A 20,487-nucleotide genomic window follows, 5' to 3' on the forward strand; every position below is an offset into this window, starting at 1 on the left:
TTATAAACAATATTTAGTTCTTCTCAACTTAAGGGGTGACTCCCCAATTGAAGAGGGTAGATTATAGGGTCCCAAATCAATTAAAGAAATAAACGAGTATCAATGAGAACGTTGAACCATAAAGGAGGTGAATTGTCAGATCTCATATCGGTTAAATAGAAGAATCAAACTTTTTTTTTCTTTTTTATAAATACGTGGAAATTTCTCCACAGCAACACATTTTAAAAACCTTAAAAGGAAGCCAGGAACGAAAAGTTGAAAAATTATAATATCATCTGCTAGCCGGTTGAGCTATTACAAAATAAAAATGAAAAATTAGATTTTCTAACCTAAATATAATAAATTTCAACCAATCAACAGATAATTATTTTTAAATTGGTTCTTTCACAATAAATTAACTACAATGGGTAGATAAATTTTTTAAAATTTTTTCTTAAAATTGAAGAGTACCCATTCCATTGATTTTGAAGAATATTTTTTTACTTTTAAGAAAATATTTAAAAATTTGAAAATAAATAGATAAGTTTAAACACATTTGAAAAAGTCAAAAATGATTTTAAAACAAAATATTAATGACAATTGAAACTTTTATTTAAATGGAAAGCTTTAAAATTTTAGAATCTTTTTTTGGGAAGAAAGTACAAAATTTAGAGTAATTAATTTCATTAATTTAAATTAAAAAAAATATATTTTCAATTTCAACCATTACATCCCATTTATCCACCTATGGTGAGAATCAAGTGAAATAATATCGGATGATGTTTACTTACCATAATAATAAAAAAATAAAAAAAAATGACAGATGTTATCTACTTCTATTGCCAATGGAAATTAAAGTTAAATGGTCGTCAAAATATCATTTTATATATATATTTTTATTAATTTTAAATGCAACAACTAGTAGATTCGTCACAAAAACCAGAATAATCTTTTTTTTCTTTATTATTTTTTAAAAACTTAATTAGCTTATTTTAATTGTATTTACTTATTCAAAATTTTAGGATTGAATTTTTTTTTCACCAATCAATTTCAAATTTCAATTTGATGATAAAAAGTGGCAATTAGGTTGCTAGTGGATTATATATACATATATTTATTTTATTTTATTTCACTAGGGTCAAGTTGTTGGACTCATTCAAAATAGAGATCCATATTAAATAGCAAACAATTTAGATATTTTTAATTAGGTTCAAATTTTATTTATTCTCTTTTAATTTTATTTTTAAAAAGTTTTTAAGTCCTTGGGATAAAACAATATCAGAGGTCGTAAAAGCCCAAGCCCGTATTTCGGGTCCGCAAAAGCTGTAATGGGCCATTTTGAAGCCCAAACATATCCATTAAGGTTAAACGCCCAAGCCCGTATTTCAGGTCCGCAAAAGTTGTAATGGGCCGTTTTGAAGCCCAAAATATCCATTAAGGTTAAACGCCCAAGCCCGTATTCCAGGTCCGCAAAAGTTGTAATGGGCCCTTTTGAAGCCCAAACATATCCATTAAGGTTAAACGCCCAAGCCCGTATTCCAGGTCCGCAAAAGTTGTAATGGGCCCTTTTGAAGCCCAAAATATCCATTAAGGTAAAGCTCAAGCCCGTATTTCAGGTCCGCAAAGATGTAATGGGCAGTATGAAGCCCAAAAGGTAAAAGCCCAAGTCCGTATTTCAGGTCCGCAAAAGAGTTTTAATGGGCCGTATGAAGCCCAAAAGGTAAAAGCCCAAGTCCGTATTTCAGATCCGCAAAAGAGTTTTAATGGGTCATTTTGAAGCCCAAAAATGTCCAATAATCAAAAACCCTAGCCTTAGGGCAAAAGCCGCACTAGTGTTCGTATATAAATATCGCAAGAATTAATCGCGCGATTCTCTGGGATTTCAGCAGCGCGAAGGAGGTTTAGAGAAATGGTTTCGCTCAAGCTTCAGAAGCGGCTTGCCGCTAGTGTTCTCAAGTGCGGCAGAGGCAAGGTCTGGCTGGATCCTAATGAAGTCAATGAAATCTCTATGGCGAATTCTCGTATGTTCCATTTTCTCTGTACTTTTCAGTATGAGCTTCGTATTTTGTTTGGTTCTTTTCTTATCGGGGACTTGTTGGGTTTTGAATTTGTGCGAATCTTCATCTAGTTCCAAAACATGTAGCATCTCAGTTAATCTCTCAATCCTCCTTCCCGACACTGCTTGTTTATTGAGTTGCTCTTGTTTGCTAGATATCGTAGGGAGTTTGTTGTTTAATTTGGTAAGTATCCATAAGCAGTTGGGTTGGGTTTTAATTTTGATCTGCTTGATTGGGATACGATTCGTTAACGAACATTCGGCTGAACTTTTTTGGTTTCATGAAATTATTTAATTCCCTACGCATTGTTTTTGCTATGTCTTTTTCAACTATATACTGCTTTTTGCTGGATGCGTAGTCTAAATCATTTAGTATGTGTGCTCGGTTTCTTTTTTGTATTTGTTGTTTTTGGTTAATTGAAGGGCGTTTGTTGGTTGCAGGTCAAAACGTTAGGAAGTTGGTGAAAGATGGGTTCATTATCAGGAAACCAACAAAGATTCACTCTCGTTCCCGTGCTCGCCGAATGAAGGAGGCTAAGAGGAAGGGACGTCACTCAGGATACGGTATTTTTCTTTTGAGTCCTGCTAGTTTGATTGGTGAAGAATACCCTTATATTTGTACAGAGTGACGGTCTTGCTTGCAGGACATGGAAACTATATTAAGTGATGTGGAAGCTCTAATTAGGATCCTTTTGTAGAGAAATTTAAGATAAGAAGTATAAAACTATATTTTAAGTGCTTTTCCAGCCTAAAGAACAAAGGCTATATAGTTATTAGATTTTACTCGATAAAGCATATGTAGTTGCGTAGGCAGATATGTACAATGGTATCAAGGTGAATGCTCTCCTTTGTCTATTTGATGAAGAATCGTCTGTCTTTCTGTATATTTGTCACTGTATTGCAGTTAAATGTTTTTTCTATGGGTAAATATGATTTATCATTTGATATTTCTATTAATTTTGTATATCATTTAGGAAACAGATTTCTAAGTTTACATAATAATAGTAGGGAATTAGATGTTATGGCATCTATGCATTTCTTGCCCATATTATATCATCATAATTATCATTGAATTTTCAAGTGAAGTGCTTTTATGGTCCTTTGTCACTAATTATGTATGTTGCACATAGGTAAGCGTAAGGGTACCAGGGAGGCTAGATTACCCACCAAGATTCTCTGGATGAGGAGGATGCGTGTCCTGAGGAGATTACTCCGCAAGTACAGGGAGTCCAAAAAGATTGACAAACACATGTACCATGACATGTACATGAAGGTGAAGGGTAATGTTTTCAAGAACAAACGTGTGCTTATGGAGNAAACGTGTGCTGATGGAGAGCATCCACAAATCAAAGGCTGAGAAGGCAAGAGAGAAGACTTTATCCGATCAATTTGAGGCAAAGAGAGCAAAGAACAAGGCTAGTAGGGAAAGAAAGTTTGCCAGAAGAGAGGAACGGTTAGCCCAGGTATTCAATCAATTCATCCTTGTAGTCCAAATTGTTTTTCAGTACGTATCATATTCTTGAATCTGCTTCTTCATTCATAAAGCTCCATGTCAGAATATTGACTTGGTCTTGTCGTTTAGGGTCCTGGAGAAAAACCAGCCGCCGCTGCCCCAGTTGCTGCGTCTCAACCCACTCAGTAAGTATTTAAGTCTTAATTTAATTTGAGATAATTAGATAGCTGATTTATATATAATAAACCAATCTTCTTGCTCTTGCAGGGTATCAAAAAAAGCAAAGAAGTGAACTTTTGATTTTTCGTAGATCCTCGACTACTGTACTGGTTTTGACCACTTTTGTTGTTTTTCTTGTCTTGGACAAATTTCCTTGTTATCAAAATCCCAGACGAATAGAGATTTACATTTATAATTTTTCTAATTTATCAATCGTTCCATCTTTTGGTTCTTTTTATTCTATAAATTGCTTGATTCTCACAAGCCTTGCTGGACCCTTTTTTTTTTACATATAAGTTGTTCCGTGTGAAAAATATCTGATGCCTGAATTGCATCCATTAAATACTTGGGACCTTTGAAATACTCCCCGAGCACTGCACGGCTCTTACTGCTCTTTATCCGTTGTTTTTGCTACTAGTTCTCGTCCAAACTGGCTTATTGAGCATGGTCTTCTATGATGGAAAGAACAAATGAATTGTTAAAATTGGGATCCCACGTGTATAATGTGGGTGTCTGAGGAAAATTTCTCTGCTCGTCATAGGTCCAACATTTTGATGATAAAAACCTGATTCGTTTTCCAGGTTTTGTCATTATTGAGCATCATTTTGCAGGTTTCTGCCCTTCTAGAGATGTTCTAATTTTTTTCTCCGTGGAGGTAGGTTCAAGTAAATTGGCCGTGGCAACTGAAAATTTCCCCTACTTTCATTTGTATACATGTACGTATGTGTCCACCCATGCATAAAGATATTATCATTCCTAGCTTTAACCTTGAACTGTGTAATCAGGCAACATGGGACGTCATTGTTTTCAATGGCTCCTTGCTATATATACTCCCCATCTGGCAGGATCAAAGAGACCAACTTGTGAATATTGAATCCTAAATGAGAACTGGCTTCATTGATCTTGGAAGACTGGTAGGCCTCACCGTTTATTTTATCAGTTTGGGACTTCAAACTGAAAGGACCATAACTAGGAAGCCTGGCCAAGCTTCTGAAGCCTGAACATTGGTTCTCCTCCACTCCCTGCAACTGTCTTGCTCATTCAAATCTTTGTTCAGTTGTCAATATGTTGTTTGTCCTCAGTTGAGCTATGCACATTTTACAATTACTTACAATTATATACATGTATGGATGTGTATATATATATGTATCTGTTCACATTCTGAAACGTTCATTTGATGAGATAAACTAGGTGCTCCTCTTGTTTAGAGTCGTAATTACATTTTAGATATCCACAGTATAATCGGCACTCAATGACGATTTCTAAAGAAAACACTGACGTTTATTAACTACTTTGCACTATAAGATGACAGCAAATAATTTGGGCTCAAACGGCCTATTGATTAATAATGTCATATTTTCCCCTTCAAATGAGAAAAAAAATCTCAACGAGATTCAATAATGGGTACACAAGAACCAATGTCCCCAAAATAAATTATTAATTATTTTTCCGTAAGAAAATTTCTGGACAATATTTTGAAAGTAGAAGAGGAATGACCACAATTTCCGCCGAACATACAAAGCACAACCTGAGAGAAATTCTCTGTGGTGCCTTTATTAACCACTTCAATCCTCATAAAAATGGGCATTCTTTTTCCTTTTAAGGAGAAGAATGAGAGTGTCTGTAAAAATGATTTTGATGAAACAATGATCCAAACACAGAAGGGCTATTTATTAAAATAGCTTTTACTAATCAGATGGACCAATCATTTTCTCAGGCACCACATATTTATTAAAATCTTCCTCGCTTAAAACTCCTAGCTTCAGTGCAGCTTCCTGCATGATCATACAAAAACCACCCTCGAAATCAAATATGAAGCCTTTAAAATTTATGTTTGAATCCCAATTATTCAAATGTTCTAGTTTTAGTCCTTTTCAACTTTTATCTCATGTTAAGTTCAATGATTTTTTTTCTCATATTCGTGAGTGTTTGGGTTAGCAATATCCGCAAATGTTTGGATTAGCAATCCTGCATCTCGACTATTTTCACAGAGCATGGCTGCCAAGCTAACTTGCTAAAATATTATATTCTATAGTCAGTAACCACCATGATGACATGAACCTATTCTACCTCAGCTTTTAACTATTTACAGTCTTTATTGACCATTAGGTCAACTCAGGGCGATTATAAGTTAAACCAACTACTTAAATTTAATAACTGACAGAATTGACATAAAAATTCAAAGAATAAGATTTAAACCTAAATATAAATACAATTCATACCTTCAAAGTGGATCCTTCCTTGTGGGCCGTCTTTGCAACTGCAGCAGCATTGTCGTAACCAATTTTCTGTAGACAATATGCCAATGACATATTATCGAACAACGTACCAAGCTGAAGGAAAATGAGAGCTTTCTAGTTGATGAACACTTACGGGATTTAAAGCTGTGACGAGCATCAGTGACTGCAGGCCATCGAATGAACCACAAAAATCATCAGCCAAAATCTTCTATGCAAACAGTGTAGTATAACAGTATTTTTCAAATATTAATATAAAACTAACCTCGTGGAGTAACTTCGAAATTCTTTCCCTGTTAGCTTGAATTCCCCTCACACAGTTCTTCTCGAATGAACCAGAAGCATCCCCTAATAATCTCAATGACTGCCAATGAAGAGCCAGCACTGGAGATGAGATTCGATGAATCCAGAATTTCTATGTGTGTATGTGTGTGTATGTATGTTCATGTGCATGTATATAAGTAAACGTATATTTATATATTATATAAACACACACATCTGTCATTTGAAGACCATAAGCACGTCGACAATCTCATAGCAGTTGGTGCACCAACCAGAAAACAATTTAGTTTCTGATATCATTATTTGAAAATAATCTCTAGACGTTGTAAAGGTCAAGAGATAATAATAGAACTTACGTGCAAAAGAGCATTGGCTATCATTGGCTTAAATACATTAAGTTCAAAGTGACCATTTGACCCACCAACAGTTATTGCCACATGGTTTCCCATCACCTGTAAAATCAAGAATTGTCATATCATCTTTTAAGTTATAGAATGACAATATAATACGTATATGAGACTAATCGCTGAGAATCTGAGAATGCGTTGGCGGTGGACTCATGGAATGATTGACCAAAATTTTTTGGGGAACAAAAGGTAGCAAACATCAACGAGTTGACGATCTATACTAACTAATTCCTCCCCATAACCATGCTAAACAGTACCCACCTGAGCACAGACCATAGTGAGAGCCTCGCATTGAGTAGGGTTCACCTTCCCCTGAAACGACAAAAATTGTTTGTCATTAAAGCCCAGCATGCACATGCCACCAAATACAGAGAGAGAGAGAGAGACTAACTGGCATGATACTACTGCCTGGCTCATTCTCGGGAAGAATAAGTTCGCCAAGACCACAACGTGGACCACTGTATACGTGAAATAAAGGGGAAACTATTAGACAGAGAAAAACAATAAGTAACAAAGAGACAAGATTGACAAAACTAATGCATAAACCTTCCCAGAAGGCGTATGTCATTGGCAATCTTCATCAAAGAAGTAGCAACTGTGTTAAGAGCCCCACTAGTTTCAACGAAGGCATCATGTGCAGCCTGGTAAGAAACAAAAAGTTTTAGCATAAAAACGTGGTTCCACGTGTGAAGGAAGGCACCACCAAATTGTGGAATAAAAAATAAAAGGAGATGAAGCTCATTCAACGACTAACCAAGGCTTCAAACTTGTTTTCTGCTGTCAAAAACGGCAAATTTGTTTCTTCAGCTACTGCTGCAGCTATTTTCACATCAAATCTGAACAGTAGACAATAGCAATCTCAAAATAAGAAATACGTTCATCCTTCTGATCTTCAAGCACAACACCTGAAAACTAGATAGTTTTTTCTTATTCAAACTAATTCAAAAAGAATATACCCTTTCTTTGTGTTCAATCCAGTTCCGACAGCAGTTCCACCTTGGGCAAGCTGCACAAATGGAATTCAAAGTGTCAGAACAAAAATGGACAAAAAAACCAACAAAATATCTGGAAATATTTCACTTGTTGCAACCTGATACATTCGAGGTAGAGTGCGCAAGACTCTGTCAATGCCATACTTCACCTGCAGTTCAGGTGCACACCAATCAGAAAATTATTCATATGCTTTCTTCTTTTCAATAGACATAAGAAACCGAAACTTCCACAAGAACAAAGAGAAAGAAGGCGTACTTGTGTGGTATAGCCACTAAACTCTTGCCCAAGAGTCAATGGTGTGGCATCTTGAGTGTGAGTGCGTCCAATCTTAACAATATCTTTGAATTCTATGGACTGTTGGAATCATACCAGAGTAATACAAGGAATTAAAAACTTATGAAAGTGCGAAGGGAAAATAGACTGCAAGGTAGGAGTTTGGAGTGTAAAAAAACACATACATTATTACCACACAACTCAATTAAAACGGGCTACACCCAGGATGGTACAGTCAGATCCAAACCATGTTATGATCTCCTAATTTTTTCCCATTTTTACACATTCAGCTTAGTCCATGCAATCAAACAAGTATGACCTAACCTTACGACTCAAAGAGACTTGTGTAAATAAATTAGGCTTGGATCATCTGCAGTATGTAATGATGCAAACAATAAAATTGAAATCTCAGCAGCATAGCTCTCCTAAACATCAAACCTTTGAGTTTAGTGACGAATGTAAAGTTTTCAATTTTGGTATGAATTTGGAATTAATTTCTGTTGCAGCTGCTATGTGCATTACCTGTGAAAAGAAAACGGTAGAAATCAGAAGTGTGGAGGAAAAAAAAAAATCTGAATTGGGACAGTAAAAGTAGTTGTATCATGGTCAAAGTAATAAAGGCATAAAGTATGACTATTAAAATTACTATGGAAAAAAGAAGCCGGGCCATGGAAAACTGCTAGAGTTTATTGGTTAATTATAGAAACGGAGTTAGAATAGCATAGACAAAAATAACTTGGTAGAGCAAAAAGCTTACAGTTGGGAATGTATCATTAGAAGATTGGGACCGATTAACATGGTCATTTGGGTGAACAAACTTCTCACCACGTTTATGACCAAGGATCTCAGATGCCCTGTTAGCAATGACCTGCCACAAAAGTAAGATGTTCACTAATTGTAGAGTAGAGGTTCGCATTTTCTACCATTCAAGTTATCCACTTACAAAATATACACTAAGAGACATTCGAAGAAGATTGCTTAACAGATTACCCTCTGTTCTGCACTTCATATGGGACATTTCAAATATTACTTTAGGAATATATATTTATTGATCCACAAGGATTTCTTTTTACAAGAGACTATATTCATGAATTTGACTCAACGAAGGAAAGGGAGGGGGGACGGCCTGTTGTCCTATTACAACATCCTAAATTCAACCATGATAACTATTAGTTTGGAGCTGCCTACTTCTAGTAAATGCTATGAATTTTAGCTATGGAGTTCAGGGGCAAATTAAATCTGAACATCGCCATAGATTCAAGAATATCTAACGACCGAAGCTAACTACCCAAGAGAAACAAATCTTTCCCTCGGGAGTGTGGTATAATAGGGGATTCAGTATTATGTGTCATCATGCCTGCCGTCCTACCGTCAATAAGTACACAGACACAACATAGAAGGGTGACATAGCCTTTGATGCTTCCTTTGAGAATTTCGATGGTAACCAGATCCGATCGAAAAGAAAGGAAAAATTGTCGATGCAATCGCCACAATTTTGTTGCTTCCTAATAACCATTGGATGTAAATTTGAAATTTTATATGTTCCCTAATAACTGAAGTACTTTTGGACTTTCTTTCCTCCAATATGACTGAATAATTTCTCCAGAGAAAATGATTCATGCAAAATCATAAAATATGCGACGTAGGTACGTACGTTTGCAATACTATCTTAAATAATCCTTCGCTCTCAACAACTCACAATCAAAATTAAAACAGAGTTTTTCTAACCTCATTCGCATTCATGTTACTCTGAGTGCCACTTCCAGTTTGCCATACAACTAGTGGAAAATGATCATTCAACTTTCCCTCGGCTACTTCTTGGGCTGCTTGCATTATGGCTTTCCCAATGGTTGGATCAAGACCGTACTCCATGTTTACCTGAAAAAACAGACTTACGATGAACAACAGAATCCATTTCCAAAACCATATTCCATGTTTATCTCCGTTGCAAAACACGAACTATAGCACAAAGAATCAAACTTCACATTATACTTAATTTGGATATGAATGGACCTTGGCAGCACACTTTTTAAGGACGCCAAAGGCGCGAATTATAGGTTCAGGCATTCGCTCACGGTCTCCTCCGATCTCAAAGTTCTGCAATGATCTCTGCGTTTGAGCTCCCCATAATCTAAAATACAACAACACCGTTCATAAAAACTCATTACGATTCACAAAACACAATTTCCTTCGCAAAAATCGAACGCAAAGCAGCTATTAGTTCATTAAATCCAAAAACCAGATGAACGAGAGAGCGAACCTATCGGATGGAACGTTGATAGGCCCAAACGTATCCCTTTCCTCGCGAAAAGACGTGGAGTAAGATCTCAATGATGTAGTAGCATAACGCGCCATTCCAAACAGGTGCGAAGGCGAAGATCGCCGGGACAAAACATACACGGCCGCCATTCTTTCGAGCTAAAAGCGAAAATCAGTTTGGGGAAAGAAAAATGAGAGAGTGATCTTGCGAGTAGGAGAGGAAACTAACAACGGAGCTTCGGAATGTGGAATCCTAGAACTGAGGAATGGACGGAAATAAGGCGCCGGAGAAATGGCAGGTGACGTCAGAGCTTCGGAGGTGTTGTGAGAGATTACGGCGATTTATGTTGACGAACTTCATTAGAGGAAGTAAAAGTGGAAGTGGCTTTCATGTCTGCGCCTACCTGAGATGGCCCAATTTCGACGGCCCAGCAAAACATCAGCTCAAACTTCTTCTTTTTTTTTTTTTTTTTTTTTTTCTCCTTCTTTATTTTATTTTATTTAAGTGAATTATGCCTAAATGAATCTAATAATTGAGCTTACCGTGAAGTATTCGTGGCCCGACCAGCCTCTAGGACAAGAGGGCGGGTGCTACTAATCAAGCTAAGCCTAGTTCTTGCCGATAGGCACGGGTAGTTGCCTTCCAAGCCTTGCCAATTATAATAAATAGTTGTAGCCAAGTCTTATGTGTTGTGTTCCCATGAAGAGACCAAAAAATTTAGACCGGAGAAAAAAAAGAGGTGCCATGTAAACACAATTAGAAATGAACGTTTCGTTCGTACAGCAGAAGGGTTAAAATGGCTTAAGTCAATTTTACCCTTATGGTTTATGATAAATAATTTGTTTATAATTCAACTATAAACCAAGTCTTTCTCATGCTAGTGAGAGGGTGGAGCATGGTGGTTCAAATCCAAAATTAGCTCATGGTAAAATGTCCACCCGTAACCCAGTAGATAAAATACATTACATAATCCGTTTTAGGGATTGGCGACATACCCATTCCGTGACTTTGACACTGGACGTTCAAAAAATGGGATACTATCGGGTCGGGTGAATTCAATAACAGACGCATGTTGGCATTCCAGCCTTCCTTCTCATTTCAAGGCCTACTTGAAAGAGAATCCAATGTTTCTTGATCGTGAATATCTAAATAGGACGAACCGCCCCGAGAACTATTCTTCTAATTACCTATTATGGGAATTCGTGGATTCTATCTCGTTAAAATATCTTCCTGTCTCTCTATTTGGTCAAATTCCTAAAATGGCAGACATATTGAACCAGTTACAAAAGTCATTCTCACTCCAGCAAATCAAAGGACAAACCTTTATATATAGAAATTCATAATTCACTCATGATTAAGATTAAGTTTCATGCGATCATCCAGTGAATTATTAATGTTCTTTATAAAGAGGGATTAAATATTTTATAAGGTAACCATAAAGAACTTGATTCAAATCATTCGTAACAATTACGAAATGAGTGTGTTATGACAATAAGACATAGACGGGTGTTGTGCGACAAATATATTAAATTTAAAGGCAAAGAACAGTAGCAGAAAGACACTGTGGAGCTTTGTTAATACAGTTTCTGTCATTAAAAATCCCCAGGAAAATAAACCAATACAAAAGCAACTGAAATTATTGCTTCTTTTCACTGTTACAATAATTAATTACAGCAATTAAAAAAGGGGGAATATGTGGAAAGACATGTAAAAACACCTTTCTCTCTTTTCAACATGGCAATAACATAATAAGAAGAAACTCAAAAAGGAAATCAACACTCCCTCACGTTTTGTTAAAGAATAAAAAAAAAAAAAAGAATTACTGTTTTCTATTTCCAGTTCTGCGTTTGTTTTCAGCAGATGCAGGTTGTCTCCCATTTCTGTTCATTGGGAGGGCGCCAACCCCATTTGATATCTTCTGTGAAGGAGAAGGACCCATTGAAGAACTCAAGTTCCTGCCGCACAATTCCATTAAAGTTGAGTCATAATATTCAAGAGATGAAGTATATATATGCTAGTTTAGTAGCTATTATTACCTTAATTCTGGGCTCTTTACTGCCTTTCCACCATTCGGTTTCTTTGTTTTCGATCCGATTCCGCTGCCTATACTTGTAAGCTTGGAATGGTTAAATTGCCAAAGCAAGTCTGGCTCGGATGAGTCGCTTGTTCCAGCGTCGATATCGTCTATATCATCAATGCCAACCATGTTGAATCGGTTAGCTCCAGTTAACATACTGAAACCTTGTTCTGTATACAGTTTGGAGGAGTCCTGAAGATATTTTTGGTGGAAGACATCATTTAAGTGACCATTTTCTGCTTCCCAGCAACCCCCCAATGGATTCTCGATTCGGTTTACGTCTTGCTTGTTTACCATTACCTTGTCAACCCACTCGCCTGAAGCCGTGTCTTTATCGTCCTCCCTGTAGTTCAGGCAAGGGCTACTGACTGGTGGCCATGGAGGTGAATTGGCCAACAGCTCATCCATGTCAAAACTCTGCCTCTTCTGTCTCAACGCAGAATTGTTATGAAGCTGTAGCATTGATATTGAGGTGAAACTTCATGTTAGTGTAGTGTAAAACCAAATAATACATGGACAATTTTACTGGGGAAAGAGACTTTTGAAAGAGTTTAAGTTTGGGTTCACAACCACCAATACTGAACACCATCCTTCATTTCTCATATCTCCCATCTCCCGTAAGGAATACATCTCCATTAGTATTGGTATGAGGGCTTGTGGGGAAACCAAAAGCAAAGCTATAAGAGCTTAGGTTTAAAGTGGATAATGTCGTACCATTGTAGAGGTTCGTGATTCCTAATATAGTATCATAGCCCAGTCCTTAACTTAACCATGTCACTCAAATATCGAACAAGAAGTTGTGAGCCTCGAAGGTGTAGTAAAAAAGTGACTCAAGTGTCGAATAAAGGGTGTACTTTATTTGAGGATTCCAAAGAAAGGAGTCGAGGTTTAATTAGAGGGAGGCTGTTCAAAGGCGCCTATTCAGGGAAGGGTCTATGGTATATTTTGTTCGATGGAAGAATTGTTAGTGGGGAGTCCCACATCAGCTAATTAAGGAGATGATCATGAGTTTTATAAGTAAGGAATACATCTCCATTGGTATGATGCCTTCTAGGGAAATCAAAAGAAAAATTGAGAGCTTACGCTCAAAATGGACAATATCATACCACTGTGGAGGTTCGTGATTCTTAACATATACCAAATTTTTTTCACTCAACTATATTTTTATGGATTCCAAAGTAGAGGGAGATGAACCCAAGGTTTTGGCTAGTAAGTGGCTCATTGGTGGAACAGACCTCTAAGTTTATATTGAGAGAAATAAAGGAGTATCAAGTGATCTTCAGCATATCATCAGCAAACAAACAGTCTTGAAGAACAAAGATCATATGAGCAAATGCCTCATTCAATTAAGGAAAAAGAAAAAAAATACCTCAATGTTGCCTACATCGCCCATAGGCTGACGGCGGATAGCGTGTTCAACCAACACATCTACATCCTGACTCTTAGGCCGGAAAGGTGATATCTCACTTGCTTTTGTCTTGAATTTTTCATTCCCAGAAGCAGAATGTTGAGCATGTTGTTGTTGTGCCCCCTCTTTCCTTGCAAGTGCTGCCTTTAAACTTGCAATCTGACATGAAGTTAAGTCTTTACATGATGAGTATACTAACAAAAGCTTGTATGGACATGGCATGAGATTAAATGATATCAAATGTCAAAACCTGCTCTTTGAGCTCTTTAACATCTGAAGTGTCTTTGTTCACTCGAGCAGCACCAAGCTCGACTGTGGCAACCCTCTCTGCAAATTTAAGCGTGCTTAATGTCTCTCCAATAGCATCAGGTTCTGGACTAATGTGAACAAACATCAACGTCTTGGCTTGACCACCTAAAAAGTTACAGATAAAGTTCAAATTGTTAATCAATCTGGCATGTGAATTGATAGTGTAACGGCCCAAGCACATTGCTAGTAGATATTATCTTCTTTGGGCTTTCCCTATCGGGCTTCCCCTCAAGGTTTCTAAAACACGTTTGCTAGGGAAAGGTTTCCACATCCTTATAAAAGGTGTTTTGTTCTCCTCCCCAACGGACGTGGGATCTCACATGTAGCAATAGTTGGTAAACTTTCATCTTACCAAGTGAATCTTGAAGGAGTTGTGTTAATTTGCTATTTCTGTAAGGGACGTGGGGATTCTTCTGTGCAAGAGAAGCAATCACATCACCAAGAGCAGAAAGAGACTTATTGATGTGCTGTGCCTCTTTCAGTCTATCTCCAGTCACCTCAGACTTATCAACTCTCTCACTCCCCGCCAAGTCTACAAGATGCATACAGCCACGGAGAATGGCTCCAGATGTCAAATCTCTTCCTTGAACATGAACCGTCAGACAACTACAAGATGATTCATGAAGTTAGCCTGGTGCCTGGTCAAGCCATACACATTCTGAACACCACAGCACAAGATATATGGATTGTTTTTACCTATGGGAACGGCTACTACGGTCGTTTAGAGCTGTCGCACCTACGACACGATTCCTATGGCCAAGGTTCATTAGATTAATGATATCCAACGTCGACGACACGCTTACGAGGTTAGCATCTGGTACACTGAGTCCATTTTGAGAACTATTGCGAATTTCTAATGTAAAAATAGTCAAGGAAAGCATTTCATGAACAGACTACAAACATAAGGATAAATAAGAAGAACTAGAAGGATATCTTTTATTAGTTCCATCAGTGACAAGGAGATCCCGGACTTGCTCGTTATATATCTCGATCATCTGAACAGAAACATCATATCGATACGTCTCCTTTCTTTGATCTGCTATAAGGAACAAATCTCCCAATGCTCTATAATTTACTCCTTGGCTCTTCTCTGTTAGCTCTTTTGGCCCAGTCTAGACATGTGACAATGAAAGAACTTAGCACATATCTGAATTTCACACGCTCTTGCTTTTAAGATGCAAAGTTTAAGAGCTTAATACATACCATAGTAAAAGTTTTCCCTGATCCTGTTTGTCCATATGCAAAAATGCAAACATTGTATCCATCAAGAACGGACCGAACGAGTGGCTGCATATCGGCGAAGACCTCCACTGCAATAGAATGAGAACAATTTGTCAAATTATGTGTTAGAAAATCTATACCTATTTAAAGTTGAATTGTATCAACCTTGCGTAGCAGATGGACCAAATACTTTGTTGAAGCCAAAAGATCTCTGTCCCTTCCCATGCTTTGAGGGGGCGTTAACAGTAATATTTCCATCTTCTATGTGATCAACGACACTCAAACCATTTGATTGAGTAGACAAAAAGGGTCTAACTCGGCAGTAAACTCTTATGCTACCTGGTCATCACAAACACCAAAATAGTATAATCTTCAACAGAAAATTCACAGAAAACTCAATTATATATGACAAGTGATCTAAATTACCCTTGAGATCCTGCACTTGATTGTATAGCTTACGGTTGTCTTCAAGAACTTTATGATATCCAGATGCAGCATGAGCAAGACTATGAACATGCATACCTACCATAAATTCAAGAAGCCAAAATTAAGAAATGAGATAAAAAGTTATCTTACTCCCCACTGAAATTTGTGTTAATCCTACCGAGGTTGTGGAACTCTTCATTAAATTTCACTTGCATAAACTGCATTCCAGCTTTTGTAGCGTGCAGCTTATGTTTTAGTTCCTACAATAGTGTTTTAAAATTAGTACGAATATGATGAACAATAAATAAAAACACAATTAGTAAGAACATGTTACAAGTGCATACCTGAACATCCTTTTGCTGCTGATCGAAAATCATTTGCTGTTTCAGGAGAAGGCTCTTTGATTGCTGCTCAAACATACTGTTTTCATGGATTATTTCATTCTTTTCCATCTCTTTGGAGTGAAGTTCATCCGCCTATACAAAGAGTGAACAGGGTAAGTAAATTCACGAAATACCGCACTAACACCAATTGATAGCTGTGTGTGAGCATAAAAAGATCACCAACAGACCCTTTTAGCACCAAAAGCTGATTTCAAGAGCGACTTGTTGCTTTGTGATGTAGCGGCAACCACGTCTTTTGAGCAAGATTGTTCTAGGCTGGAAAAGCGATTCTCAACTTCATCCACAAGCTTGCTTAGCAATGATTCTACCAACTATAACAAGATAGAGCAACATAGTTTAGAACAAGCTGTGGACACCTCCATTTCATACAAAATAGATCACTAAACTACATATGCTCTTAGCAGCAGAACAATTTCCATTAATCATGAAGCAAGAACACATTCAGTCATCACCGTTGGGATTTCTTCAGGCCTTTTATCTGTCAAAAGTGCACGAACGAGCATGGAGCGAGAGCTAGTCTGCTACAATGAATAATTGACAAAGTAGGAGTAAGAAAAAGGCAACAAAAACAACACAAGGTTGTGAAAGAATCCACAGTACTAACAGTTTTGTTCCATTCGGCGTTGGATGAATTGAAGGATTTGTCATTCAGAGAGGAAGTTCTTGACAAGGAATTTGTAAATGGCTCTGAATTTTTCCTCACAAAGGACTTAGTAGCAGACAGAGTAGTGGTAGGCTTTACATTTCCACCGAATTTCCAAACTCCATAGCCTCCACCTTGTTTCCATTCGTCGTAAGATTTAAGAGCCAGAACAGTATTGACAACCCTGGCAGATTTCCCTCCCTGAAAAAGAAATATCATTAAACAAAATTTGTCAATCGAATCACCCTTTTCTACCACTAAGTCATCATTTCTTCATACATACTTGCTCTAGATCAGATGCCTCAAAGGTAGGAACACCCATGTCCTGTACAGCTACAAGAAAATTCCTCACGTTCTCAAAATACTGAAATGCTGAGAGTGCAGCACCATCAGGGATGAGGGCAGAATCACAAGGGCTTTCAACCACCTAAAGAGAAACAGAGAAAAGATCACATAAAGCCCAAAAAAGGGATAAACCCAAATGTGAATTTGGCTCACCTTAGGAACAGCTCCTGGTTGAACCTTATTCAAGACATTGCAGAGAATAATCCCACTTCTCAATCCAAGCCTAAATTCTTCCTCTGAAGGTTCAGCAGGCAAATCTTTAGCTGCAACTACCCCGATCATCTTCCTTAGCCACCCGGCAGCTTCATTTCTTCTTGATGCTTGTTTAAAGAATGAACTAATTTCAATAAGTTTCCGAGAAGAAACACCAAAAAGCTTTTAAAACATGAATAGATCAGAAACAATTGTGTATACTGAGAGGGAACGCTTACTGAACAATCCAGAAAAAAATCTCAGTATAGAACACAATTACGATCAAATAGATGAAAAAACAGAGGATCGCAAATCCGTAGCATCGATTTCTAAAGGTAGCAATTAAGATACTCTAAATTTTCTTGTTCATAGAATGTATATCCAAAATACAAGCATATGCGCTCTTTTTCTTGGAAAAACGAACATCAATGAATTGATTACCGAAGTTATTCATCAGATTCACAAGACTCCAAAGATTTCGGAAAAAGAAGATTAGAAAAAAGCAGAGTTACCAGCTTCCTCAGCTCTTCTAGATTCCAAATCAAGGCCTCCTCCTCCATTACCAAGACGATTTCCATGCTGTTGAAGCACATCCTCAACCACCGATGCTACTGAAAACGACAGCGTTCTTTCCATTGATTCCACGATCGTCGTCGCACAGAAAAGGAATTCTCCCCCCAAAAGAGGCTCAAAATCAACACCAAACGACACCACACTGCATCAGAATTTGGGTACCTTGAGGAAAACAAAAAGATCGGATTCAAATCTGATTATTAGTGGAGGATTGTTCTTCCTGTGCCCACAAAAGTGACGATCCTCTGCTGTTGGTAAGTAATGGAAAATGGGGTTAATGGGTAATGGTGTTTGTTGATATTTCTTTGTTATTAGCTCTCCATTGCTTCCACCTTTCCTGCTTTTGCTTTCTTTTTCTCTCTCTACGAACAAAGAAAGATACTGAAAGAGTAGCGTTTCTCTCTCTCTCTCTCTCCTCTCTGTTATTCTTATGCCTTTAATACTCTCTCTACTGCTTTCTGCTTTTTCGAAGCTGAAAACCGAGCCTATCACCGAACCTAGTAGCGAACCTTTCACCGAACCTAGTAGCGAACCTTTCACCGAACCTAGTAGCGAACCTTTCACCGAACCTCCACCAACGGCTCTTTAAAGCGCGTGAGGCGGCATTCTTTTATTTTGAACCAAATGGAATTGAAATTTGAGAGGTTGGAGGTGGTGATTTTATTACCTCGCCACGTGTCACGTGAATAATGGGGTGATCTCGCCACGTAGGAATATTTCAACTTTACAATAATTAATTGGTCGGTTTCTTTTTTTTTTTAAAAGGTTTATAATTAGTCTGTTGCGTATTGGAATTAAAAAATTGTTTATATTTTATTAATTAAAATAAGGTCGGATGGATTATCACTTGCCGTTGGTTTGGAAACTAAATTTTAATATCAAAAGCATCTCCTCAAAAATTAAACTTTTAAATTATTTCAATTAATTTTTTTTTTTAGGAATTATGTTAATGTATAATTAATGTACGTTAGCTTAATAGCGACGAGATTAGAAGATCGAACTATCGATTATATGAATGTTATTTAACGTTTTATTTATTGAGTTATGTTCAGAGTGACATCAACATTATTGCATGTATCCAACATCAAACCCATTTCCTTTTATTGCCGTACAATTAAAAAAATTTCATTGTTTACTTAAAAATTAATTAGCATAAACAAAGAATGGTCTAGCTTAGAGCGCAAAAAATAAAAAAATAAAAAAAAAAATAGAAAGTTTTCGTGTATGGTATATACTTAAATGTAAAGTATTCCATTAGAAGTGATTGTAATTTCATCATTGCCTACCTATATAATTAAATTATTCAAACCGTTTATACTTTTAGAATAAAGTTTTATTAATATCTTAACATATTTGTCCATATTTTCATAAATTGAAAATTCTTTTGAAACTTATTCATATCCGAATCCATATTTTCGTGGTTCATTTTTTAAATTTTAGTTNAAAAAAAAAAAAAAAAAAAAAAAAAAAAAAGTAATTGATTAAAGTTTTTTTTTTAATCTATATTTTTTCGATCCTCATATATTTAAAGACGAAACGTAAAGTTGTATTTATTCGAAACATAATTTATCAGTCAAATAAATAAATTTGTTTTTTTTTATTCATTGTATGGAACTTTGGAGGCACAATGTCAACATTAATAATGGCAGTGATAATAATTTTACTACCTATTTCTACCCTATGTTTCCATCAATATCCACCAACATTATGTATATATTTAGAAAGCATGTTTTTTATTTTAATAATTTAAAAATAATTTAAATTAAATTTTACTATTCGTATAAATTTCATTTAAAATATATATAACAATTACAGCAGTGAATCAAACTGTGAACTTTTGAAAATGATAATGGATCTCTATATTTATAAATACATATTTTTATTTTCTATGAACAAAAATTATTATTAAAATTTTATTTTATAAATGGGTTTTTTGTGAATATTTGACCATAAAGTTAAAATAACACATAAACGTGGTAACAAAGTGAAATTATAAATTAAAATTAAAATTTACATAAATTAATCCACGTCGGAATAAGAAATTTCCCGCCATTACAGCTTTTAAACGGAAATAATAATTATTATTTTTTAAATAATTTGAAAGATCCTTAGGTTTTTTGTCCATTAGTCTGCGCTTTTAAATTATAAATAAATGTCGCATTATAGGCATGTCTGATTGGATATTATTGAAGAAGTCAAAAAATAGGCCTACATAAATTAAAAATAAAAATTAAATAAAACAAAACCATTTCAAATTTTGACGTTTGAATTTTTTTTGTTAAAAAAAGAAAAAAGCCTATTAATTTCATTTAAAATTACGAAAATGTTTTGTTGAATTTCTCCTGGATGAAACTATTATGATTATGAGAGCAAATAAAAAATAAATAAAAGAGAATAAACTTTGGAGAATGAATTATCGAACTTCATGATAACAAACTATTGTTTAAAATATTTCTCGCAACTAAACTGCAACCAAGTATTATAAAGTAGTATGGTTATTTTAAGATCAGCCGAAAGATATATACCTAAATAAACCTATTCTTACTTTATTTTCGTTACATAATAAATTGAATATAAAATTTAAAAAAAATATATTTAAATTTTGTTTTATTTTATGTACTGTATTGATAATATGTATATATATATATAATTTTTTAATAAAAATATAAATACAAATATATTTCATTCCCTCGTGGTATGGTTCAAAATTGTTCAGAACTCTCTCAGTTC

General features: G+C 35.9%; 2 protein-coding genes and 1 pseudogene across 3 annotated transcripts; 1 reads left to right on the forward strand and 2 right to left on the reverse strand.

Annotated features, from left to right (window-relative positions):
- Positions 1–1,840: 1,840 nt before the first annotated feature.
- On the forward strand, positions 1,841–3,946 carry LOC111790031 (annotated as a pseudogene).
- A 1,154-nt stretch (positions 3,947–5,100) lies between these two features.
- On the reverse strand, positions 5,101–10,533 carry LOC111791680 (fumarate hydratase 1, mitochondrial-like). Its single transcript, XM_023673126.1, has 18 exons — positions 10,388–10,533; positions 10,160–10,317; positions 9,913–10,030; positions 9,628–9,777; positions 8,657–8,767; positions 8,338–8,421; positions 7,882–7,980; positions 7,724–7,774; positions 7,590–7,639; positions 7,388–7,469; positions 7,180–7,274; positions 7,025–7,091; positions 6,895–6,945; positions 6,583–6,678; positions 6,210–6,308; positions 6,081–6,110; positions 5,930–5,995; positions 5,101–5,482 (listed from the first exon to the last, which is right to left on the reverse strand). Exons 2-18 carry the CDS (start codon positions 10,306–10,308, stop codon positions 5,396–5,398), a joined length of 1,485 nt encoding a protein of 494 aa, XP_023528894.1. The 5' UTR covers positions 10,309–10,317; positions 10,388–10,533; the 3' UTR covers positions 5,101–5,395.
- Positions 10,534–11,729: 1,196 nt separating this feature from the next.
- Positions 11,730–18,177, reverse strand: LOC111791419 (kinesin-like protein KIN-14I). Of its 2 annotated transcripts, none has more exons than XM_023672748.1 (18): positions 17,697–18,177; positions 17,146–17,312; positions 16,931–17,074; positions 16,609–16,848; positions 16,457–16,522; positions 16,172–16,315; positions 15,945–16,076; positions 15,779–15,860; positions 15,601–15,696; positions 15,340–15,513; positions 15,157–15,263; positions 14,887–15,065; positions 14,650–14,811; positions 14,306–14,559; positions 13,895–14,058; positions 13,606–13,803; positions 12,196–12,689; positions 11,730–12,114 (listed from the first exon to the last, which is right to left on the reverse strand). In XM_023672748.1, exons 1-18 carry the CDS (start codon positions 17,818–17,820, stop codon positions 11,979–11,981), a joined length of 3,063 nt encoding a protein of 1,020 aa, XP_023528516.1. In that variant the 5' UTR covers positions 17,821–18,177; the 3' UTR covers positions 11,730–11,978. The 2 variants fall into 2 exon arrangements, with proteins under 2 accessions (XP_023528516.1, XP_023528515.1); XM_023672747.1 differs by having other exon boundaries at positions 16,457–16,525.
- Positions 18,178–20,487: the final 2,310 nt, after the last annotated feature.

The sequence above is a fragment of the Cucurbita pepo genome, chromosome LG03 (genome assembly GCF_002806865.2).
Source record: "Cucurbita pepo subsp. pepo cultivar mu-cu-16 chromosome LG03, ASM280686v2, whole genome shotgun sequence".
NCBI lineage: Eukaryota > Viridiplantae > Streptophyta > Magnoliopsida > Cucurbitales > Cucurbitaceae > Cucurbita > Cucurbita pepo.